Source organism: Gracilinanus agilis, chromosome 2, assembly GCF_016433145.1.
Source record: "Gracilinanus agilis isolate LMUSP501 chromosome 2, AgileGrace, whole genome shotgun sequence".
NCBI classification, from domain to species: domain Eukaryota; kingdom Metazoa; phylum Chordata; class Mammalia; order Didelphimorphia; family Didelphidae; genus Gracilinanus; species Gracilinanus agilis.
Window position 1 is genome coordinate 157113149 of NC_058131.1, and position 21999 is coordinate 157135147.

Below are 21999 nucleotides of genomic sequence, written 5' to 3' on the forward strand. Positions count from 1 at the left end.
TTTTCAGAAATCATAGGTGTATATAGTTTCTGGCCAGTTTGCCTAAGAAGAGGAAAATATTTGCAGGGGCTACAGGGTCCTAGCCTAGAGATCCATATCAACCTGTTGTGTCTGGAAAGCAATGCAGAAAAAGAGGGGAAAATACTCTGCTACTGACATTCTAACTCCTAAATCAATTAATCATATTTAACAGAAAATGCCCTTTAATAAGGAGTTCATCACCATTCTCTTACAAAGCTTTATGCAACAAGCATCTGAAGAACTAAGGGTCTGAAAACTTAGAAGTATATTATATCTAGAAAAGTTAGGGAGAAATAAAGACAATCCACTGCTAAATTTTTTTTTCAAGTGGAGAAATAGAAACATAGAAAAATTAAATGATTTTAACATCATCAAAGACCAACAGAACCAGAATTGGAACATAATTCTCATCCAAGATCTTCCACTTAGTTATCTTGGGCAAGACATTTACCCTCTCTGAATCTCAGCTTCTTTACTTATAAAATGGAAATGATTTTACCTGTCCCACCTACCTCACAGGGATGCTAGAAAGCTGAAATTAGAAAAAAAAATGTTCACGTACCTAGGTATGATGATGATGGTGCTAGTGATAGTAGTAACAATGGTGGTAGGGTGGTGTTGATGAGATGATGGTGATAGTGTTGTTGGTGGAGTGGCATTAATGGCAACTAATTGCTTGGAGAGATGATGATAAGGTGGTGAGGGTAGTAGGGATGATATTGGTAGGGTAGTGTTGGTGGTGATGTTGGGAGGGTAGTAATGGCGATGGTGATGGGGTGTAATAGTGGTATTCATGGTGATGGTGCTAGGATGGTACTGGTGCTGGTGAGAGTGATGGTGAGAGTGGTAGGAGTAGCAATGATTATTGTGATAGGGTGATGGCAGTGATACTGCTGCTGCTGCTGCTGCTGCTGCTGCTGCTGATGATGATGATGATGGTGATGATGATGATGATGATGGTGATGATGATGATGATGATGGTGATGATGATAAGGGTGATGGTTATGATACTGAGAAGGAAGAGAATGAGGATAATGGTGAGGACAATGATAATAAAGAGGAGGAGGATGTTAATAACTATGATGATGAAGAAGAATAGGAAAAGGATAATGGTGGTGGTGATGATAATCATGATGATAATGATTTGTTTAGTTGTTTTTTACTTTGTAACCCCATTTTGAATTTTTCCATTTCCTTCTTCAATTCATTTTTACAGATGAGGAAACCAAGGCAAACATGATTAAGTGATTTACCCAGGGTCACACTAGTGAGTAAGTGTCTGCAGCTGGATTTGAACTCAGGTCTTCCTGACTTCCAGACTTGGTGCACAATCCACTGCATTACCTAGCTGCCCAAAATAATAAAGCTATCCATTGCCTATATATTCCCCTAGCAGCAGAAAGTAACTACTATTTCAATTCAGTTCTCTCATGAGCAAAAGCTCAAGTTACAATTGCCTCTCTACTCCAAGTATCTTATCTCCCCCTATCACTCCATTCCAAGAAAATCTGCATTTTACACTGGGCCTACTTTGACACTTCATTTTTAGGAGATAATAGAAAGGACTCGGAGAGAATCCCAAGAAGAATCGCCATAAAAGGATTAAATGATCATTCCAGTGACCTGGGGCTTAGTGAGAAACTCCCTCCACAGAGGCAGAGTGCAATGGGTCTATCCTGTATCATCTTAAAGGGTTAGCTGAGTCTGGGGGAGGTCAAATGGCTTTTGCTCATGGTAAGTGTCAGACGGGATTTAACACAGGACCTTCTGACTTCAAGTCCAGCTTTTTAGGCAAGTCTAAAAGGCCTGGGATGAAGTATATCAACGAAGAAAGGGAGTAAAAGACCAAAAATGACAGTCTGGCAAACAGAAGCTAAAAGCTGACAAGACTCCAACTGTGTAATATAGAGAATGTTGAGTCCTGGCTTCCCCATCTCCAATGAGGATGGAACATGAAGAAACAGGCTTATACTGTGGCAAAAAGGATTAATATTAGCTAAAAGGCAGAAGTTCTTGACAATGGGACCTATTAAGCATTAATCTATCTTACTGAGGGAAACCTTCCTTCCCTGGAGGTTTTAAAAAGTAAAGTGGAAAGCAACCCATCTGCCTGGAATGGCTAGTGAAGCAGTACTTCCTCTAAGTAGCAAAATGGATTAGAGAGGGGAAATTAGGTAGCTCAGTAGATAGAGAGCCAGGCCTGGAGTATGGAGAACCTGAGTTCAAATCCTGCTTCAGACACTTCCTAGTTGTGTGACCCTGGACAAGTCACTTAACCCCCACTGCCTAGCCCTTACCACTCTTCTGCCTTGGAACCAATATTTAGTGTTGATTCTAAGGCAGAAGATAAGAGTTTGGAGATGGAATTGTCTGCCAGCACTAGGAGGAGGAAAGGAAAGAGGGAGATAAGTTGGATCATATAACTTAGTTAAACTTGTGTGGAAATTTATTACAAGGAGTTGGTAAAAAAAAAAGTTTTTTAAAGAAGGTTTAAAAAAAAGGATTAAATGACCCTTTGAGGACTCTTTCAGACCTAGAATTCTAGGAATCTATTTTTTTCCTGTCAATCAGTCAAGAAAGCATTTATTAAGCATCTAATTTATGCCAGGAAGTATGCAAGAACAGTCCCTGCTCTCAAGGAGCTCACTGTCTAATAGGGGAGACAATATGCAGACAACGTGTAAAAACAACTAGGCATAGAATACATAGGAAATAATCAAGAGAGGAAAGGCACTAGAGTGAGCAGGGATTGGGAAAAGCTTCCTGAACAAGGTGGGATTTTGGCTGAGACTTGAAGGAAGTCAGGAAGTGGAGATGAAGGAAGGAGAGCATTCCAGAGGGAGAGCATTTCAGGCAGGGGGAGAGCCAGGGAAAATATCCGGAGGCAAGGGATGGAATGTCTTGTTCCAGGAACATCCAAGAGGCCAGTGTCACCGTATCTCAGTAAGGAGGGGTAAGAGGAGAGGGCAAGTTGTAAGAAGACTGGAAGGGAAAGGGAGTGGGGCAGAGGTGCCCTAGGTTATAAAGGTCTTTGAGTGCCCTTTATAGTTGTATAGAGTTTTGTATTTGATCCTGGGGGTGATAGGGAGCCACTGGACTGCACTGAGTAGCAGATGACATGATTGGACCTGCACCTTACTCTAATCACTTTGGTAGCTAAATAGAAAGGATAGACTGGAGTGGGAAGAGACCTCTGTCAGGCAGATCTCCCAGAAGATTCTTATTGCAATAGTCAGAGCCTGGGGTGTTGGGGGCCAGCACTGCACTGGTAGCAGCATCAGAGGAAAGAAGGGGGCATATTTGAGAAATGTTGCAAAAAAGGGTATACAGAGACTTTGTTCAGTGCCCAAAGCCCCATTTTACAGAAGATCAAACTTGCATTTAGTCAGGTGGCATTGTCACACTTAGCACCTCTCTCTGGGAGTTGTTTCAGGGGCAAATCAGGGCTGCTGTCTCAACATATTTTATTCATGGCAGAGTGACCAGTTATTTTGCGTGATAGATTCTGGAAGCAATCTGATGAAACTTGTGGACCCATTCTCAGAATCACATTTTTCAATAATTCGATAAAATGTTCTTTTAAATTGGAAATGAGTGATTTTTTTTTTTTTTTTTTTTTTTTTTTTTTTTTTTTTTTTTTTTTAGAGAAAGCACCTGAAGACTCCAGCTGATGTCCAGGAGGAAGAGCAGTGGAGGAGGTACAACTGGGAGAGCTCAACAGGGAGCAGACATGGAGAAAACAATGGGAGGGCATCTCTCTCTGGAAGACATTGGCAATTTTGATCCAGCCATACCACTGTTGGGTTTATACCCCAAAGAGATAATAAGGAAAAATAATTGTACAAAAATATTTATAGCCGCGCTCTTTGTGGTGGCAAAAAATTGGAAAATGAGGGGATGCCCTTTAATTGGGGAATGGCTGAACAAATTGTGATATCTGTTGGTGATGGAATACTATTTTGCTGAAAGGAATAATAAACTGAAGGAATTCCATGTGAACTGGAAAGACCTCCAGGAAGTGATGCAGAGTGAAAGGAGCAGAACCAGGAGAACATTGTACACAGAGACTGATATACTGTGGTACAATCGAATGTAATGGACTTCTGTACTGACAGCAATGCAATAATCCCGGACAATTATTAGGGACTTATGAGAAAGAATGCTATTCACATCCAGACAAAGACTGTGGAAGCAGAAACATAGAAGAAAAACGACTGCTTGATCACATGGGTAGATGGGGATATGAATGGAGATGTAGAAGCCAAATGATCACTATTGCAAATATTAATAATATGGAAACAGGTCTTGATCAATGACACAATAACAATGTAAAACCGAGTGGAATTGCACATTGGCTATGGGAGTAGAGGAGGGAAAGAACATGAATCATGTAACCATGGGAGAATATTCTTAATTAATTAATTAAATAAACGTTTTCAGATTAAAAATAAAAAATATTAAAGAAAATAATATAAAAATCCCTTGGAAAAAAATAGAAGACACTAGCAGCCCGGAGCAGTAGAGGTCTTATCCCCTCCACACATGGACCTTGACCATGTGGATTCCTCCACACTCATCCCCATAAACATATTCCCTACATGCGTGTCCCTCTTGCAGGATCCTTACCTGAGTCCACTCTTTCCATTGATGGTCTGCATATGTGCAGAAGAGCCCATTTTAGATTCTATGGCTACTCTTCTTACTGCTCTTGTTCATTAGCTGCCTTTGCTTCCAACTGTGTCCTCTGACTAGTAAAACTAATCAAATCAGTGGCAGCTCATGAACTCTCCTTCTGAGGGGATGCAGATTCACTGAATACACTGAAATTGGGGTGGCTTTTCCAGGTGACCTAAGTGAAAGACAGAGATGACCCTAAGGACACAATATCCCCTCATTGTTCCTAGTTCTTTCTCCCGATTACAAACAGATAAACAGAAGTCTTATCTCTCTTCTAGGTAACTGCCTTACAAATTTGAGATAGGGATGCATTTAGGGGGTTCAGTGGATTGAAAGCCAGGTCTAGAGAAAGGGGTCCTGGGTTCAAATCTGATCTCAGATACTTCCTAGCTTGACTCTTGGGGAGTCACTTAACCCCCATCGCCTAGCCCTTACTGCTCTTCTGCCTTGGAACCAATATAAAGTATTGATTCCAAGATGGAAGGTAAGGTTTAAAAGGAAAAAAACAAAACAAAACAACTTGAGCCAGCAATCCTATCCTTCCTTTTTATTCCACCTAGGCTAAACATCCATTGTAATGCAGGCTCCTTCTTCAGCTGATCTGCATGTGGTATTTCATTGCCCTCCACCCTCTCTGGTTGTCCTCTGATGAATGCCATCTAGTTTGTCAATGTCCTTCCTAAATCATGGCATCTAGAAGGAAGCACAATAACACTAGATGAGGTGTGACCAGGGCTGACTACGGCGAGAACATCACATCCTAGTTCCTTGAAGCTATCAATACCTCTCTTACGCAATCTAAGATGGCATTGGCTTTCCTGGCTGCTGGGTCATACTGTTGACACATATTGAATTCAGTCCACCAAAACCCCCCATTCTTTTTCAAAGTGTTGTCCAATTGTGTCCCGTCACACTTCCTCCATCTTCTGCTTAATTTTTAAAAATTTTTTAATTAAAATTTTTTAATTTTTTAAAAACCCAAATGTCAGACTTTACATTTTAGCCCTGTTACATGTTGTCGGATTTGATTCAGCCCTTTACCTTTTGGAATTCTGACTGTCTTAACTGCCCTGGTGTCCCTCCTAGCTTTGCATCATATTACAAACTTGATGAGTAACCACTATCTATCCACTTAACCAAGTTGATGATAAAGATGTTAAACAGCACAGGGTCAAGCATAGATCTCTAAAACCAGAGGGTCTCCACTAGAGGCCTCCCATCCAGTTGTATGGAATCATTAAATGACTATTCTCTATGCCTAAGCATTTAACCATTTCTGAATCTATTTGATTATATTATTTATTTGATTATATTATGTATTGATTGTATTTGATTGATTATAATTTAGTCCACGCAACTCTCTTTTTTACAAGAATCTCATGAATTTACCAAATATTTTCTTTTGGTTTTATGCCACCTTCAGTTCCCAAAATAGACCTCCCTCTTACTATAACAAAAATGTTTTTAATAGTTTAGCAAAACTACCTAGCACACTGGGAACCATAACAATAATGAACTTCTATATATCATCTACTATGTGTCAGGGATTGCTTTATAAAATATTCCTCCATTTTATCCTCATGAAAGCTTAGAAAGTAGAGTGTTATTATCCCCATTTTGCAGATGAGGAAACTGTGGCACATAGGGGTTAATCTTGCCCAAAGTCACAAAGCCAATAGATATATGAGGTGAGATTTGAATCGTCCTGACTTCTAGACCCAAAGTTCTATCCACTGAGCAACCTAGCTGCCCCTAATCAAAACCAGCATTGCAGATAGTATTCTATGCCCACGGTTCCCCGAGCTCTGCATGGCGGGGAAGTGACACCTTCTTCTATCTCTTCTTTGGGGAATTGTCTGAGGGTTGTTCCTTCCACCTTGCCCTTCACCAGCAGAGAACAGTGAGCACCCTCATAGGCGTGGATTGTATTAGCCCATTATACTCTGTTGTAATCACTGTGCATATTGTGTTTCTGGTTCTGTTTACCCCACCATATATTTATATACTTGATTAACAGCTTTGAAAGGACTTCACCAGTCAGTGAGTAACTCATTTGATCCTCAGTCGTCTTAGGAAGAGGGCAGATGTACCATTATTTTTTCCCATTTTAGAGATGAGAAAATGGAGGCCCAAAGAGATAGATTACTTTGCTCAAAAATCAAACAAATGGTTCAGTGGCAGGATCCGCATTAGAACTTTCCATTTTCCTGGTTCCTAGTACACTACCATTTTCTACAGGATGTTCCTTAAATAAATATACGAGTTCTAATCATCATAAAATACCCCACCAGTCACTCAGGTCATGAGCTTCTGTGGTGAAAGGCTTAGACTCACCATCATCGGACAAGGCACAATAATGACATTGGCCATTGCAAGGAAGGCTGGGGAAATCTGACCAACCCAATGAGCTGTTTTGCAACCTGGGAGCTGGTTGAATCCTTCTGAGGTTAGTGCTGGGGCTGAAATGTAAAGAATATGCATGAGCAGACAGACAGACAGACACACACACACACACACACACACACACACACACACAAGAATAGTCAGTAAAGATTAGAAACGATGTTGAACAGAGCCACAGAATATTACATGAATCACATATAGAAGAAAAGGGACACTATGAAGATGATAATAGAAGCAAGCAGGGAAAATACAATCATCCCTCCCTGAAAGCCAGGTTCCAGTGAAAACCAGAGAGAGCCATTTAAACCTAACCAGTTTTAGGAAAGACTCCAATCCTAGCAATGGATGCAACCTCAGAGGTCCCCCAAGCATGATCTCCTCATTGAACAGATGAGGAAACTGAGGTCCAGAGAGCAACGAAGCTTCCCTAAGTTCTTACATTTATACAGAATTTGAAAGATTTTAAAGCACGTTCACAGATATCTAATTTTACCCTGACAGCGACCTAATGAATAATAATGAATAATAATAACTAGCATTTATACGGTTCATGAAGCAGTTTGCCAATATTATCTCACGTTATCCTCACAATGACCCCAGAAGGTGTGTTATTATTATCTCCACTGTACAGATGAGGAAACTGAGGCAGGCAGAGAGTAAATGGTTGGTTTAGTGTCCCTCAGCATCTGCTTAAGTGTCTATTGTCAGTATTGGAGCTCAGGTCTCCCTGACTCCAGGACCACAATGCTATCCACTAGGCAGGGATGATATTATTGGACCGATGAGAAAAATAAAGTCCTCTAAAACGGAAATGACTCTGATGGTCATCTGTGTACAACTAATCAGTAGCAGGATCCCGACTTGAACTATGGGCTCTGGCTCCTGCTCTTTCCTCTGAATCCCGCCTCCCCTCGAGGGATTCTGTTGGCTTTATGCTCTTTTTTCAAGGCTAGAGACCACCTGGAAGAGGAGGGCAGGAAGGCAGAATATTGCTTAAAACAAGTGGCTGACAGAGATGCCTTCTTGACAACCATAACAGACTAAAAAGAATCTACTCCATGTCCTCCAGAGACAAAACAGGGGGAGACCATCTTGTTAAAGGGACTTTCCCTTCGACCTCCCCCCTCCTCAACTTCATTATCTTTATGCACAGCTGAACCCTGCTCTGGTACCTGGAGGGACTTGGGAAGTTGGGAAGAGGGATCCTTTTTTGAGATGTTATCTTGCCCCATCATGGAAGTATCACAGGGCTTGGAATCAGGAAGACACATCTTCAAGAGTTCAAATCCAGCCTCAGACCCTAACTGTGTGTCCCCCCCCCCCCCCCCCAAGTCATTTAATCCTGGTTTCTTCAATTTACTCATTTGTAAAATGAGCTGAAGAAGGGAATGGCAAACCAGCCAGGTATCTTTGCAAGCAAAATAACAACAACCCTGAGAGCAGAAACTATCTTTGTGCTTGAACTTGAATTCCCAGTTCCTGGCGCATGGGAAGCATTTAATAAATGCTGATTGACTAATTGATTGATTGACACCCCAGCAGGAACCCGCCCCAGGGCAGCTAGGAGTTCAGACTGGTACATAACTAGTTCCTTCTTGATCATTCAAAGGCCAAGAAATGAGACTTTTTTTCCCCTGTGGAAATTGGGTCAAATAAAGCTACCAAGAGATGCTTCAGCAAGAAGTAATCCACGCCAAGAGATGGGGCCTCAGACGCTTGCTATCTGGGTGACTTCGGGCAAGTCATTTAACCTCTTTTAGCCCCAGTTTCTTCATCTATAACAGAGGAGTAAGAAAGCCTCCAGTTCTTATCTCTCAGATGAGATAATCTATATTAAAATGCCACATAAATGTCAGCTATTATAATTCAGAATAGGTTCCTATTCCTTAAAAGGCTCCCCAAACTGAGTCTTTACAGGACACAATGTGTGTTTAGTGACTCCACACATGTAAAACCCAAAACTGATCTTCTGCAGTAACACAGGAGAATTCGCTTTTGGACCGAGACTCTTCCTAGGATCACCTCTCACTAGAGGCCTTGGTGCTTCTGACCCCACCAAACTGTCAGTACAAAGGGACAGAGGAGTGCAGTGAGGCATGGACACCCAGGAAAGCCTGGGAGGGGTGTGAGGAGCCACCTGGGATGCTGCCTTGAGAGGGTTCTACTGTGTCCTGGCTCCTGAGGGCCACCTGCCTTCAGGTGAGTCCTTGGAGAGCTCTGACCCCTTGGCAAGCAGCCCTGGTAGCAGCAGCCAGCTGAGGCCGTCAAAGATCCAAGTCATCTGTCTGACCCAGCAAACAGTGGATTGTCCCATCAGCTAAGACATAAGAAGCTAGCCCAGGAACTAGCCCTGCCTGAAAAAGCCAGAAGCAAATGAGCTGTGGATTCTAAAAAGAGAGAAAAGAAGGCACCTCTCTAGCCCCACTTTACTCCTACATGTACGGCTGCCTCACTACCTTCATAACTTGAGTCTGAGCTACTTTCCCCAAGAATCCTGTGGGGATGCAAGGGGACACTTTGTCCCCAAGGTTGGGGTAAGGAAGAGTTGTTTTTATAACTATCGTTCTTTCAATACCTTCTTGAAAAATCCCTATGTGTAAAAACTAATTGATGTTAACTGATCAGTGAATGTTGGGGAAAACGCCAAATGGAGACTTGTGAGCAACTGCATTAGAACATTAGCTCAAAAGAATGCTATCCACATCTAGAGAAAGAACTGTTGGAGTAGAAATGCAGAGGAAAACACGTCATTTGTCCCTTGTTTATTTGGGTATATGATTTGGGGTTTGGGTTTTATAAGATTATTCACTTACAAAAATGAATAATATGGTGATAAGTTTTGCGTGATAATATACGTTTAACTCAAATTGAATTGCTCGGCAACCCTGGGAGTGGGGAGGGAAGAAGGGAAGGAGGAATATGGATCATGTAACTTCAGAAAACTTAAGTGGAAAATTGTTATTAAAATAAAATAAGGACAAAAAAATTTTAAGTAAAGAAAAAAAAGAAACATTAGCTTCTTGGGGTCTTCTCTACAACCCTGAAATGGTTTTCTAATTTGTATAATACAATGGCAATATAAATTCAAATATGTATTTCATATTATAAACTTCATATTTTAGTGATTTTAATTCTAAGTCATTTGTCATACTCAGATGCCAGAAAATTGATGTGTACATAGGATTTGAAATTCAACACAATTCACTTTCTAATATGAATTCTGATGAGACAATCATTGAATTTGCTTTATTACAAAAATAATTTGCTGACTAACTGTCAGAAAAACATGTCTAAGGTGTATTTTTATAGCTAAATAAATAGCAGCATGTGTTTTATTTTCAATCTAAAAATCATGAGACCCAAGATGGAAAAAAACAAAAAGGTACTCTATAAAAGAACATATGAACCAAATACACTCATTCTCCTCTGGGAACTGAAGCTGCTAGTCCAGAGTGAGCCCAGAAGGTGTGCTATATAACAATCAGCAATAAACACAAACATTTAAACAAACAAAGAACAAGAAAGAGGATTGTGTCTTCTTTCCTCAGTTTCCTCAACTGTAAAAGGGAGACGATAACAGCACCTATCTCCCAGGGTTGTTGTGAGGATCGATTTAGATAATTGTAAAGTGCTTAATGCAGTGCCTGGCACACAGTAGATGTTTTATAAATACTAGTTATTATTGTTGTTGTTATTTAAGAAACTGTAGATTTCTGTTAGATATAATTTATTTTTCCAGAAGTACATATATTGATCTATAATACACATACAGGATATCCCAAAGGCCTGCACTAAGACCTGTGGGGCACCTTGTCCTTGTTTATATACGTGTGTGTGATTTAATAAAGTAATTACAAAATTGCCCTGTTTGTGGTCCCTTCTGTGATCCCTTTTTGTTTTCCTCTGCATACTGGAAATGTTTATGACTGGGGATTTTCCTGGATGTAATACTATATTCATTTTTCTGAGAATTGGTAGAAGGGGAAGGAGGACCAGGAAAGGAAGGATAGGAGAACAAAAAGATAACAGTGTGAGTGTCCCCCATTACCTCCAGTCTACTTTATGATTTCCCCAAGGAGCAAAAGAACAATGCAATGGCGACCACCGTCATTAATATCGTCAACCCCATAGGGAGCCCCCAGATCAGAATAGATTTATCTGGAAAAGGAATAACTTCTAAATGAACAAAATATTCCAATGCCTTTTCATCTGTCTTTCCTGACCGCCCACTACCACCCCAGACCTTGACTGAAAACATGAACCGCATGAAGTGGACATTTCAAAAGCTCTTCTAGCCAGCAGATGGTGCTGTATGTAATATATCACTGTTGGCCAAAGTGGCACCTAATAATAACATTAACTCATCTGGGCAGGGTTATAGGTTTAGAGCTAGAAGGGCTATCTAATCCAACCTTCTCATTCCAAAGATGGGGAAGTAAAAGGTCTAGAAGTGAGGAGTGATTTATTTATGGTCACACAGAAGCAGAATTGGAACCCAGGTCCTCTGGCTCCAAATCCACTGCTCTTTCTCCCATGCCATGATGCTTCAGATAAAAAACACTTAAAAGCCAGTAAAATACTTTACCTACAACAAGCCTTTGTGGCAGGCATTATTGTCAACCTTTATTATTGTCTTCATTATTATCATTATTGTTATAATTCCCACTTTACAGAAATGAGAACTAAAAAAAGGGTATGAACAGAACTATGAAGTGTTGGGTTCCAACCCATGTTGTCTGATCTCAAAATCATGAATTTAGAGAAAGATCTCAATCAAATCAATCAAACTGAATCAAACCCAATGCCCCCATTCTAAGGATGAGGAAACTAACTCCATCTTCAGTGTGCTTTCTACTCTATGCTGCCTCTCTTCCCAATTGTTTGCTCACTGATTTGTTTTTCACTTTAATTTTAGATCCATCATTTCCTATTTGTTCTTTCTTGCTTTCCTTTTATCTTGTTTTATAATTGTGCTTTCTGCTAGGCAGTCTTATATAGCCATAAAGTGCTCTGTGGAAACCCTAAGCCTGGACTGGCTGGTCTCAACAACAGGTAAGCCTAGTTTTGAATTCTAATTCTGGCTGACTCATTACGTGACCCGAAGTTGGCCACTTCCCTTCCCTAAGTCCCAACAGGATGGAAGAATGATTGATTTCCTCCTGGGGCTGTGGGCAAGAAATGGCCTATAAAAATGTCTGTGGAGCTCCTTGTGGCTATAAAGGGCTATTAAAACGATGAATAATGATTATCATAATTGAATCCTAGGTACAATGCCAGTTTGGGCCCTCCCAGGACTTACCTCTTAGCACAGCAGGGCCTGAGGAAAACAAGTTACTGAGTTCAAGTAGGTGACATCTAAGTCACTAATCTGTGGAAGAGAAAGACTCAAGGCCTCACCTAGAGTTTTATTGGTCCTAATTTTTCCCAAGAACTCTTCTCCAAATAATATACACTTCTGAACAATTGGAGTAAGATGGAGTAAGAGGAGGTGATTTTCCAGTCTAGCAATACTTTCAATTGATAATTTCAGTAAAGATGATCTTTTTAGTTTGTTTTATATAGATTTTAGTTCACCTGAATTCACCCTGAATGTACAAACTCCCTCGTAGATCTTATAGGAAAGTTTCTTCCCATGTGTTACTCAATATTCCTGTATTTCCAGCTTATGACTAAAACTGCTCTTTCCAGGAGAATGTGCTGGCATTTATAGTTTTCCCTGGCCTTATAAAATACCACAGCAATTGTAAATATATCCACAAATATTTTATTTTTTAAAAAGTTAACGTAGAAAAAAGATTTTGACTAATAGTACATACAAAAGTTGCACATATAGATACAATAAATGTTTCTCTCATGAAAACTTTTTTCTTGCATTTTGGAGGGCAAAATTGTGATTCAAATGATACAATCATCATGGTAAAAAAAAAGTGTTTATTTAAATTAAATATTTTAAACAAACTCATATCTACACAGCTGTTCCAAAGCAAACATTGCTCTTATTAAAGATGGAACATTTTAGCTTAATAACTGTAGTGTTTGAAAAGATAATTAATACACATTCAAGATTGCACATCAGTCAATCAGAACTACAACTATTTATTATTTATTATCAAATTTCATATGCAGTAATAACATGAAGATTAATCATGTTTTATATTTGATTTACAATAAAACTTTTCATGGAAGGAAAAACAAAAAAATTTAACAATACAAAATACAGGGAGAAATGGGGAAAGAATATATAATCAATTTACAGATTCCTGATAAGCAATAATACACTGAAATCGAAAGACAGTCAATGGTCTTGTTGCTCAGTGTTGAGTATATTCCTTCAAAAGCTTTGGAGAAGGCTGGAAATGTCTATAGGATGGGAGTGGGGCTCATAAAATCTTTTCAGGGTGAGTGTCTATATTTCTTTGGGAGGCAAAAGGAAGGAAGGAAGTAGAGAAAGAAGGAGAAAAAAGCAAGACAGAAGCAGTTGGAGATAAGAGACAAGAGGAACCTTCCTATAGAGAGGGGCTACAACAAAATATGGTACATAGAGCCAATAAGCCCCAATATTGGAATAGAGTGAGTCTGTTTGGTCCTACCCCGGCCCTTCTAGTTAAGAGAAATTTGGGGGGTTGGTGGAAATAGTCCAGAATAGTCTTGTATGTATATATGTATGTATGTATAGGAAACAATTCAAGTGCATCTTCAGATACAGAAGTGATTACACTTGTTTCTGTGTATTTTTAACCAGAAGTGTACAAAACTATCTTTAGTTATCTTCCTTTCCCCTCTGCATTCTTATTTTCCATAACCTTTAAACTAATAATTTCTCAAATCATGGGGGTTATTGTTTTAATTTGGTTTCTCTTACAGATTTTTTTTAAAGCAGCAATTAAAAAGAAAAAGGTTGGCAGAATGCAGAGAGCACTATTGAAAGCATAATTAATTTTTGTTTCCCAAGTGGCTGAAGGGAAATTTTGAGACTGCCTAGACTAATGGCCTCGTTTGACAGAGGAGGAAACTGAGGCCCAGAGACGGTCAATGCCATCCTGTGTCACATAGCTTGTCTGGGAGCAGGACTAGAACTGGAACTCAGTTTTCCTGACTCCCTGTCCTCAGCTCTTTCCACTCTGTTGACCCAACAATCGATGCTTTTTGTGCCAATTTCTGCAAGCTTGTGTCTGGGGCAGGAAAAGAGTACAACGGAAGGATTCCCAAAGATGGAGTAAGAGCAATCATATTTTATACGATGAGGAGAGGAGAGGAAAGCCAAAGGGAAAAAAAATTCAGTCTTAAATAGCAGGAGGAGACTACCATGGACATGTCCATGTAGTAGAGAGAATTAAGAAGAGAGATTCTCAGAGAATAGGTTGAAGGGAAATGGCACTAGTTGTCAGGAAGGGAGAGTGGGTCAACCAAAGTCCATTTATTTATAAGATGAAGTAGATTCCAATCCACCGGCTTAGACTCTGACACGTTCTGGGGAGTGCTCAGGGGCGTCATGTGGAGCAAAGCCAGTGGTAATACTGTTTAGGCTCTCCGCTGAATTCGGAGGGCACAGAGGAGGAGGAGGAGGAAGAGGAGAAGGAGGAGGAGGAGGAGGAAGAAGAGGAAGGGGGAGGAAGAGGAGGAAGAGGAGGAAGAGAAGGAGGAGAAGGAAGAAGAGGAGGAGGGAGAGGAGGAGGAGGGTGTCCGGAGGCCTAGGACACACTGTAGCTATTGTAGTAGGTGGCCGTGGCATCGGCCAGCACCGAGATGAGGCTGGTCTCCGGGGGTCCCCCAGGTGTCACCTGGGAGGCTGGGGCATGTCCATTGAGAGTGACCGTAGAGTCTGGATGGCCCGCAGTGTTCAAATACTGGTCAAATTCATTCCGGTCCATGTCCCCCAAGAGTTCCACCTGGCTCAGTTGATCCAGGGCATCAAAAGCGGGGTGCTCAGGGGGAGGGGAGAGCTGGCCCAGGTGGGCCTGAAGGTTGGGATGGAGAGCATGGAAGGCAGGGGGAGAATAGTATGCTGGGGAGGGCGAGCAGCTGGTCACCGAGGGGATCATGGAGACGCCTGAGGACTGGGCGAGGGCGATGGAGCCCAATGGGTGATTGCAGTGGAGGGGGCTGGGCATGTATTCTGGAGAGTACGTGGCTCCTGGCATGGGTGGGAGACGGTGGGAATGAGGGTGCTCTTCCTGGCAGGGGGAAGAGAAGAAGGTCTGCTCGGGTTCCAGGACATCCAAAGGAGACATTTCTGGTGGGGTGGGCAACCCGTACGGGTAGGCATCCACGCTGCTAGTAGAGCTGCCGCCACTGGCGCAGCTGCCATTGGGCACCTCCTGGTAGCAGCCCCGGAGGCTGGGAAGGGCCGTAGCCGGGGAGTACTCACCGTGTTCCTCCTTCTCCCCCACAGAAACCCTGTTGCCACACCTCTTGTCCGGGAGGGAGTTCTGGTCCCGAGACAGGCTGCTCAGCAGGAAACCTGGGTCCACCCGTTTGCAGATGCGCTTGAGCTGCTTCTTCCTACGAGGGCGGTATTTGTAGTTGGGGTAGTCCTGCATATGTTGCACTCGGAGCCTCTCGGCTTCGTCCACGTAGGGTCTCTTCTGGGAGAGGGTCAGAGCTTTCCAGGACTTTCCTGCTCACACAGGGGAGAAAAGGCCACTTTTAGAGTCCTTCCCAGTGTGGGAGGACTGGCAGGATCCCGGGCAATCCCACTCCCACGGGCCCTCCACCACCCAGGCTCGGCCACACCAGGCTCACAGACAGACACACAAACAAGGCGCTTCACAGGCCCTTCCCAGATGCCCCACGCACACTTCCCACCTCAAATTCTTCACCTGCACCTACAGAACTTTTTATACACTCTTCCTCCCACAAACACTCCACTGCAAATGGTGAACACGCACGCACACGGCCTCACCCATCATCCCACGTGCAAGTGTACATCAAGCACCATGTCTTAGTGCTTAAAGACCAGCTGAAATGTCCGCAGCAGAAATTCCTTTTACGGTTTATTTCATTAGGGACTCGCTTATGTTCAAGCATCAATTCTCATCCCTTGAGACTCTAAATGAAAGTCATCTCCTGTCTTCATGACTAAACGTCAGTGACCACGGGCTTAGATTTCCATAAAAATATATAAATATCAGGAAATTGCTGACATTTTACAAACAAGAATGAAGAACTCAGTCAAGGCAGAGTCCTACTTAAGTAAAAGGACTTTTCTTCAACACTTCACTGGATCTGGGAATCTCATTAAGGTGGGCACTTCCTCCCAATAATAAATGGCTTCTGGAACTCCTCCATGCCACCTTGAATGTCATAAATTATTGTTTCACGGTTGAAAGACAAACAGGATCCTCGTTCATGAATGTGCTGGGTCAGTCTTCCCTAACAGGAGATTAGCTTCTGTCTAGTCATCAACCATGACCTATATGAAGACTGCAACCTGCACTCCAACCACCGAGACTGCCCTTCATGTGTGGGCTTAGGTAGCTGGATTGAGGACAAATTAATTCCATAACCTATTCCACAAGTAACTCCATAGTTGGCTTCAGAAACAGTCGTTTCATCTCCCTGGGTTGACTTCCCTCGCCATAAAAATTGAGCTACTGAAATAACATCCAGTTCAAAAATACACTTCTTGCAAGAATGCTTCCCTGATTAACCTGACCCCACCCAGTCCAATCATCTGATCTAATCTCCTAATTTTACGGATGAGACTAAGTTCCAGAAAAAATTAAGTGACTTGCTCGATCGAGATCATACAGTTGGTTGACAACTCTGTAAGGAAACAGGTTGGGTATTGACATTGGCAGGCAGTGTCTGACCAGGAAAAAGTCTTAGGAGAAACATGACCTGCAAAAGTCAATCAATAAACATTTATTAAGATCCTGCTATGTGCCAAGCACTGTGCTAAGTGCTGGGATTTCTTTGTATGAGATTGGCAAAAGGCAGCCTCTGCTCTTAAGGGACTAATGAAAAGAACCCTGTCTCTCAGATTGCAGCAAGCCCCTCTCTGCCCATCAAAGAGCAAACTGCTCATTTTCCCAGTCCCTCGTCCTGCTCCTGCCTGGCAGAAATTGGGTTTGCAGTGGAGGGCACCGTCAGAAAATCTAGTCTTCAGATACAATAGTTTGGTTTTTAGAGGTCTGAGCCCTGGGCAAAGACATGTGATTTATTGTAAATATGGTCTGGTACAGTGATTTTATTGGCAGGGGAGGGGAAATCTCACAGTGAAGAAATTCCCTCTACCAATGAAGACTGACAATTTCTGCAATTTGTAGCTGCAGAGTTGCCTGTGACAGACACTGAGAGCTTGTGATTTATCCCAGGACAGTCTTTCCAAGTCTGATGTCAGCTCTAAATATGGTCTGAACCAGATTAAAATGGGATTGGGAAGTAATTATTAACACAATAAGTGAAAATACAGCAAAACATAATTTTTAATTTAAGTGAAAATATGATAAAAACAGATAATATAACATTTTAAAGTTAAGTTAATATGTGATTCACAAAGATTCTTATGCACTGATTAGTGGACTCCATTTCTATTTGAGTTGACACCATTGCTTCTAGTTGTAAACATGATTACTAAATTACAGATACCGAGTTCTATTTAATAAGGAGGAGGCAGCATTGTATGGATATAAGAGCACTAGTAGGGTGGAAAGAGCTCTGGACCTGGAGATGAGAAGTGGAGATTTGCCTATCACTCCTAGTTCTGCCTCTAGCTAGATCTGTGATATAAGCAAGGTATTTGATCTCTCTGAGACTCAGTTTCTTCAAATGCAAAATAAGATGTTTAAGATCTCTTTGAACTCTAAAATTCTGTTTCAAAAATAGCATTTTTACTCTATTGAATGGCACTGCTTTGATCCAAAATCCTGTGAATTCTGATATTCAAAGAGTACTTACTGATGAAGCATTTTTCAACTAAACTGTTAAAAACACTTCAATTATTTGAGGGTCTCTTTAATGGTGGTGGCAAATACAGAATGCCAGCCAGACCAGAGCATTTTTTCCCAGACATCCAGTGCCTACCTAGCACTGTAATTTGCATTTAATAAACATTTGTAGAATTGATAAGATGCATTATACACACACTGTACTGGACATTATCTGGCAAATACTAAAGAAATGAGAAGTGGTTTTCATGAGATTTTCCTAATGTCTTCTCTAGTTCTGATCCAACCATTCCAAGTCATTGGTTGAAATTATGCCGTAAACTTCATTATGTTACAGGATCTCTGCTCTCAGTCATTTTTCTCCAAGTCCACTCATTCAGGGCCTAACCAAGAACGGGGATGATTGGAAGCCCAGAGAAGAATCTCCAGAGCTAGTAGGTGGGTCATAGTTCAATTAGCACCTCTTGAGCAAGAATGTATTTGTCCTCCCTTCCACTAAAATCGAGAAATGGGACTCAGGAGGCGCATCTTGGCAACCCGATTTAGCCAGCAAAGATGAGGATGTTCACTCTTTCAACTTCTATCATACTCAGAGGGAAAAAGGAAGCTGACCTGTCTACAGGGTCCATACTAGGCATGGAAAGAGACATGTATCTTTACATTTTAACCACTAAAATAAAACTCCAATTTTTAGAAGTCCCTGTCCAAGAATTAGAACATGTACACAGAATTGAAAGGAAACTCCAATCTTTCACTTGAATGAAATAGGAGTTAAAATGAAGAGCTGCAAAAGAAAAAATGAGAGAATCCCCTTCCCCAGAAATAGAAATATTTGATCACAGTCCATAAAAGAGAGAAATTTCTTATTCTTTTAAATATATAAAAACAAAGAAAAACAAAGGAAACGAAACAAAACTCCACTTTTACATCAAAGATGGAAACAGGGGTCTTTAACCTGGGGTCAAGATCTTGTTTTAAAACATTTTGATGATCATATCCCAGAATAATTGGTTTCCTTTGCTATCCGAGGTATTTTATTTTATGCACTTAAGTATATTATTCTGAGAAGGGTTCCATAGGCTTCACTGCCAAAAGGATGGCCCTGACACAAAAGAAGGTCTAGAAGTTTTGATCTGAACAAACCAAGCCTTTTATTAAGGAAGGAGTCTAAAGGAGCAGCCTCTTCCCGCCCTGTACTTCCTCTTCCCTTCACTCCGGCATCTTCAACACGGAGCCTTCCTAGGTCTCCCCACAGCAAATCCCCCAGCATCACAGGTCACCCTCCAGCCCACACACTCGGGGAATTCTTCACAACCTTCGAATGAAATCCCACAACAGCCCTGGGGGTCCCTTGCCCTGTGTCCTAGCTAATCGCCCCCACGCACACTGCGCCCTAACCCTCACCGCTGGAGAGATTCCAGAACCGCTTGAGAGAGTCCGAATTAAATCTGTGAAGCAGGGTCCACACCCCTACTCTAATCTACAAATTCGGATAACGAATCTTGCCAGATTTTCTATAGTTCCTGAACCGTTCTATGAATATTTTTATGTGATTAGTAATTTATAACAATTGTTTACCCCCAGGTGTTTCTCCGCCGCTAAAAATGCTTGTTTTTATTCAAACGATAACAATACTGCAAATAATGGGTGAGGAATAATTACTTTTCAGGCTCTTGCGTGCTTGCCAATCATCTAGATAGACAGCGATCCGATCCCCTCCGTGTTTCGGTTACTAGCCTTTTCTGTCATTCCTGGTGGGTTCATTAGTGTCTGTATTAGTAAAGCGGCTTCAGTTTCTAGTCTTACTTCGGAGTAGTCCGGCTGATTTTGCCAAAAACAATAACTGCCCCGCGATCCTGGCGGGATGCATAGCCGGTTTTAGCCGGCGATTTGCCCGCGTTAGTTAATTAACATCAAGCATCACTGGGCCCTCCAGAGTCTTCTGGCTGGGAAGTGAAAGCCAAAGACCCCGAGAGCCCACAGCTCCTGGACTCTGCACACTCAACTTTTAGACCAGGCGTGCACGTACAGTTGTTCGCATTACTCCCCCTTTAGGACATCCCTTTCTTTCCAGAGCTCACTTACCACGTAGCCAGACAAATAGTAATTGCTTAAAATATGCTTGTTGAGTATTAGGACCCGCAGTTTTATCCCGACCTCAAAGCTGTAGTGTTTAGTTCCTGAAGTCTAAACTAAGCTATGTTGGGGCTTCTTTCCTCCTCTTCCAGGATCAGTCCTTTCTTCCTCCAATCGAGTCCCCTCCCCTCCCCAATATTCCTTCTGCCTCTACCCTTCCTCACCTCTGCTCCCTCATCTACCAGAAAACACCCGCTCCGCTTTCAAGTGCCTCTATTCTCCTCGTGGTTCCGTAAATTCACTTTAATTTTAAACATTCACACAATTTTAACCCCGCCCCCCCGTATATTTTCCCCAAACTCCAAAACATATAGATACAATAACTATTCTCACATTCCCCAAATATGCAGACTCTTAGGACTCATAAGCACACACACACACATACACGCAGAGCAGACTTCTGCCAGCTTTAACCCAGAAGCCCTACCTAAAGGGTGTCCACCTTCCTAGAAACATCTGTCTCTCTCACCCCCTCCGCCCACTGCAATCTCAGCCTAACGCCGCATGTAAACTAATTCTCCTCTCTCTCTCTCTCTCTCTCTCTCTCTCTCTCTCTCTCTCTCTCTCTCTCTCTCTCTCTCTCTCTCTCTCTCACACACACACACACACACACACACACACACACACACACACGGTAGGAATTGGGAAAGGGGGTTGGCAGACTAGCCCTTGCTCTTACCCAGCATCTTGCTGAGCTCCGCGTTGTGTAGATCGGGGTTTTGCACAGCCAGCCGCTTCCTCTCGTCCTTGGCCCACACCATGAAGGCATTCATGGGCCGGCGGATGCGACTCTCCGCGCCCTTATCCCCGGGGGTACGATGAGATGCGGGCGAGGCCAGCCCGTCGGAGAGCTCCCCATCCAAACCCTGGCACTCTAACCCGTCCGGCCAGGGGTAGGCGCCCAGCAGCGTGGCCATGGTCGCCCAGACTACTCGCCTCACCCTGACCTTCTCGGCTGGGGTCGGCCTAGGCTCTGACCCTCCGGCGCCAGCAGCCCAGCTCGCCAGCTGGTTCACACGGGTCAGGTCGGGGGCGCCCCACAATCGACTGCGGCGGTGGCCTGCCCTCTATATATCAGCTCCCCGGCTGTTGCTTCCTCCAATGACACTTAAAGGTGCAGCGGCTCCTCCTTCCATTCCGGCTAACTATGCCCCCTCCCAAAGGGCCAGGGCCAGTGGAAGGCTGCTCCGACCTGCCGCGGACGGGGGAGGTGGAGAAAAAGAGGACGGACACACCCCCAAGACTAGGCAGTTCACGGTACCCTCCCTCCCACCCCTGCCCCACCCCCTGCAAGCCCGTTCCACTTCTCTGGGCTGCAGCTCGCGGTTGAATCTGCTTGGTGAGTTTCTCTGCCTCGTGGCAGGTACAACGCGGCTGGGGTGTTACTCTTAGAAACAAACTTTTTTTTTTTCTTTCTTTTGGCCGGAACTTTTTAACTCCCCCCTACAGAAAGGCTCGAGGACTTGAGGGCAGGAGAATAAAATTCAAGTCTTTGCTGCTTACTTCTGGTCTAACTGTAAGGCTCTCAGAACCTCGGTTTCCTCGTCTGTAAAATGAGGATACTGACACCTGCACTGTCCTTTTCCCTGGGTTATGTGAATGAATGAATGAGCAAAATAATCAACATTCATTTATTAATCTACATACAAGTAATTGTGCTAAGCGTTGGAGACACAGAACCAAGCACATGAAGGGATTCATAACCATAACGCTATTATTTTTTCCACCCAGAAGTGTGAGTGGTAGAAACCACTAAAATTATGTTTAAAGCGACTACTAAGCGCTAGGCTAAGCGCTAGAGGACTTTTTCTGGAATAGTTCCCCCCAGACTCACCCCTCTAGGTGGGCTAAAAAGAAGAGAAACAGACCAGAG

At 42.6% G+C, this 21999-nt stretch overlaps 1 protein-coding gene across 1 annotated transcript; it reads right to left on the reverse strand.

Annotated features, from left to right (window-relative positions):
* Nucleotides 1-14745: 14745 nt before the first annotated feature.
* SOX7 (SRY-box transcription factor 7) lies at nt 14746-21150 on the reverse strand. Its single transcript, XM_044660803.1, has 2 exons — nt 20806-21150; nt 14746-15718 (listed from the first exon to the last, which is right to left on the reverse strand). Exons 1-2 carry the CDS (start codon nt 21041-21043, stop codon nt 14793-14795), a joined length of 1164 nt encoding a protein of 387 aa, XP_044516738.1. The 5' UTR covers nt 21044-21150; the 3' UTR covers nt 14746-14792.
* Between the last annotated feature and the right edge of the window lie 849 nt (nt 21151-21999).

Excerpts from the sequence above, each read along its gene's own strand:
- SOX7 (XM_044660803.1), bottom strand. The coding sequence starts at position 21,043 with ATGGCCACGCTGCTGGGCGCCTACCCCTGGCCGGACGGGTTAGAGTGC. Across the intron at positions 15,719-20,805 it reads GGAGCTCAGCAAGATGCTGG|GAAAGTCCTGGAAAGCTCTG; the intron begins GTAAGAGCAAGG and ends CTGTGTGAGCAG.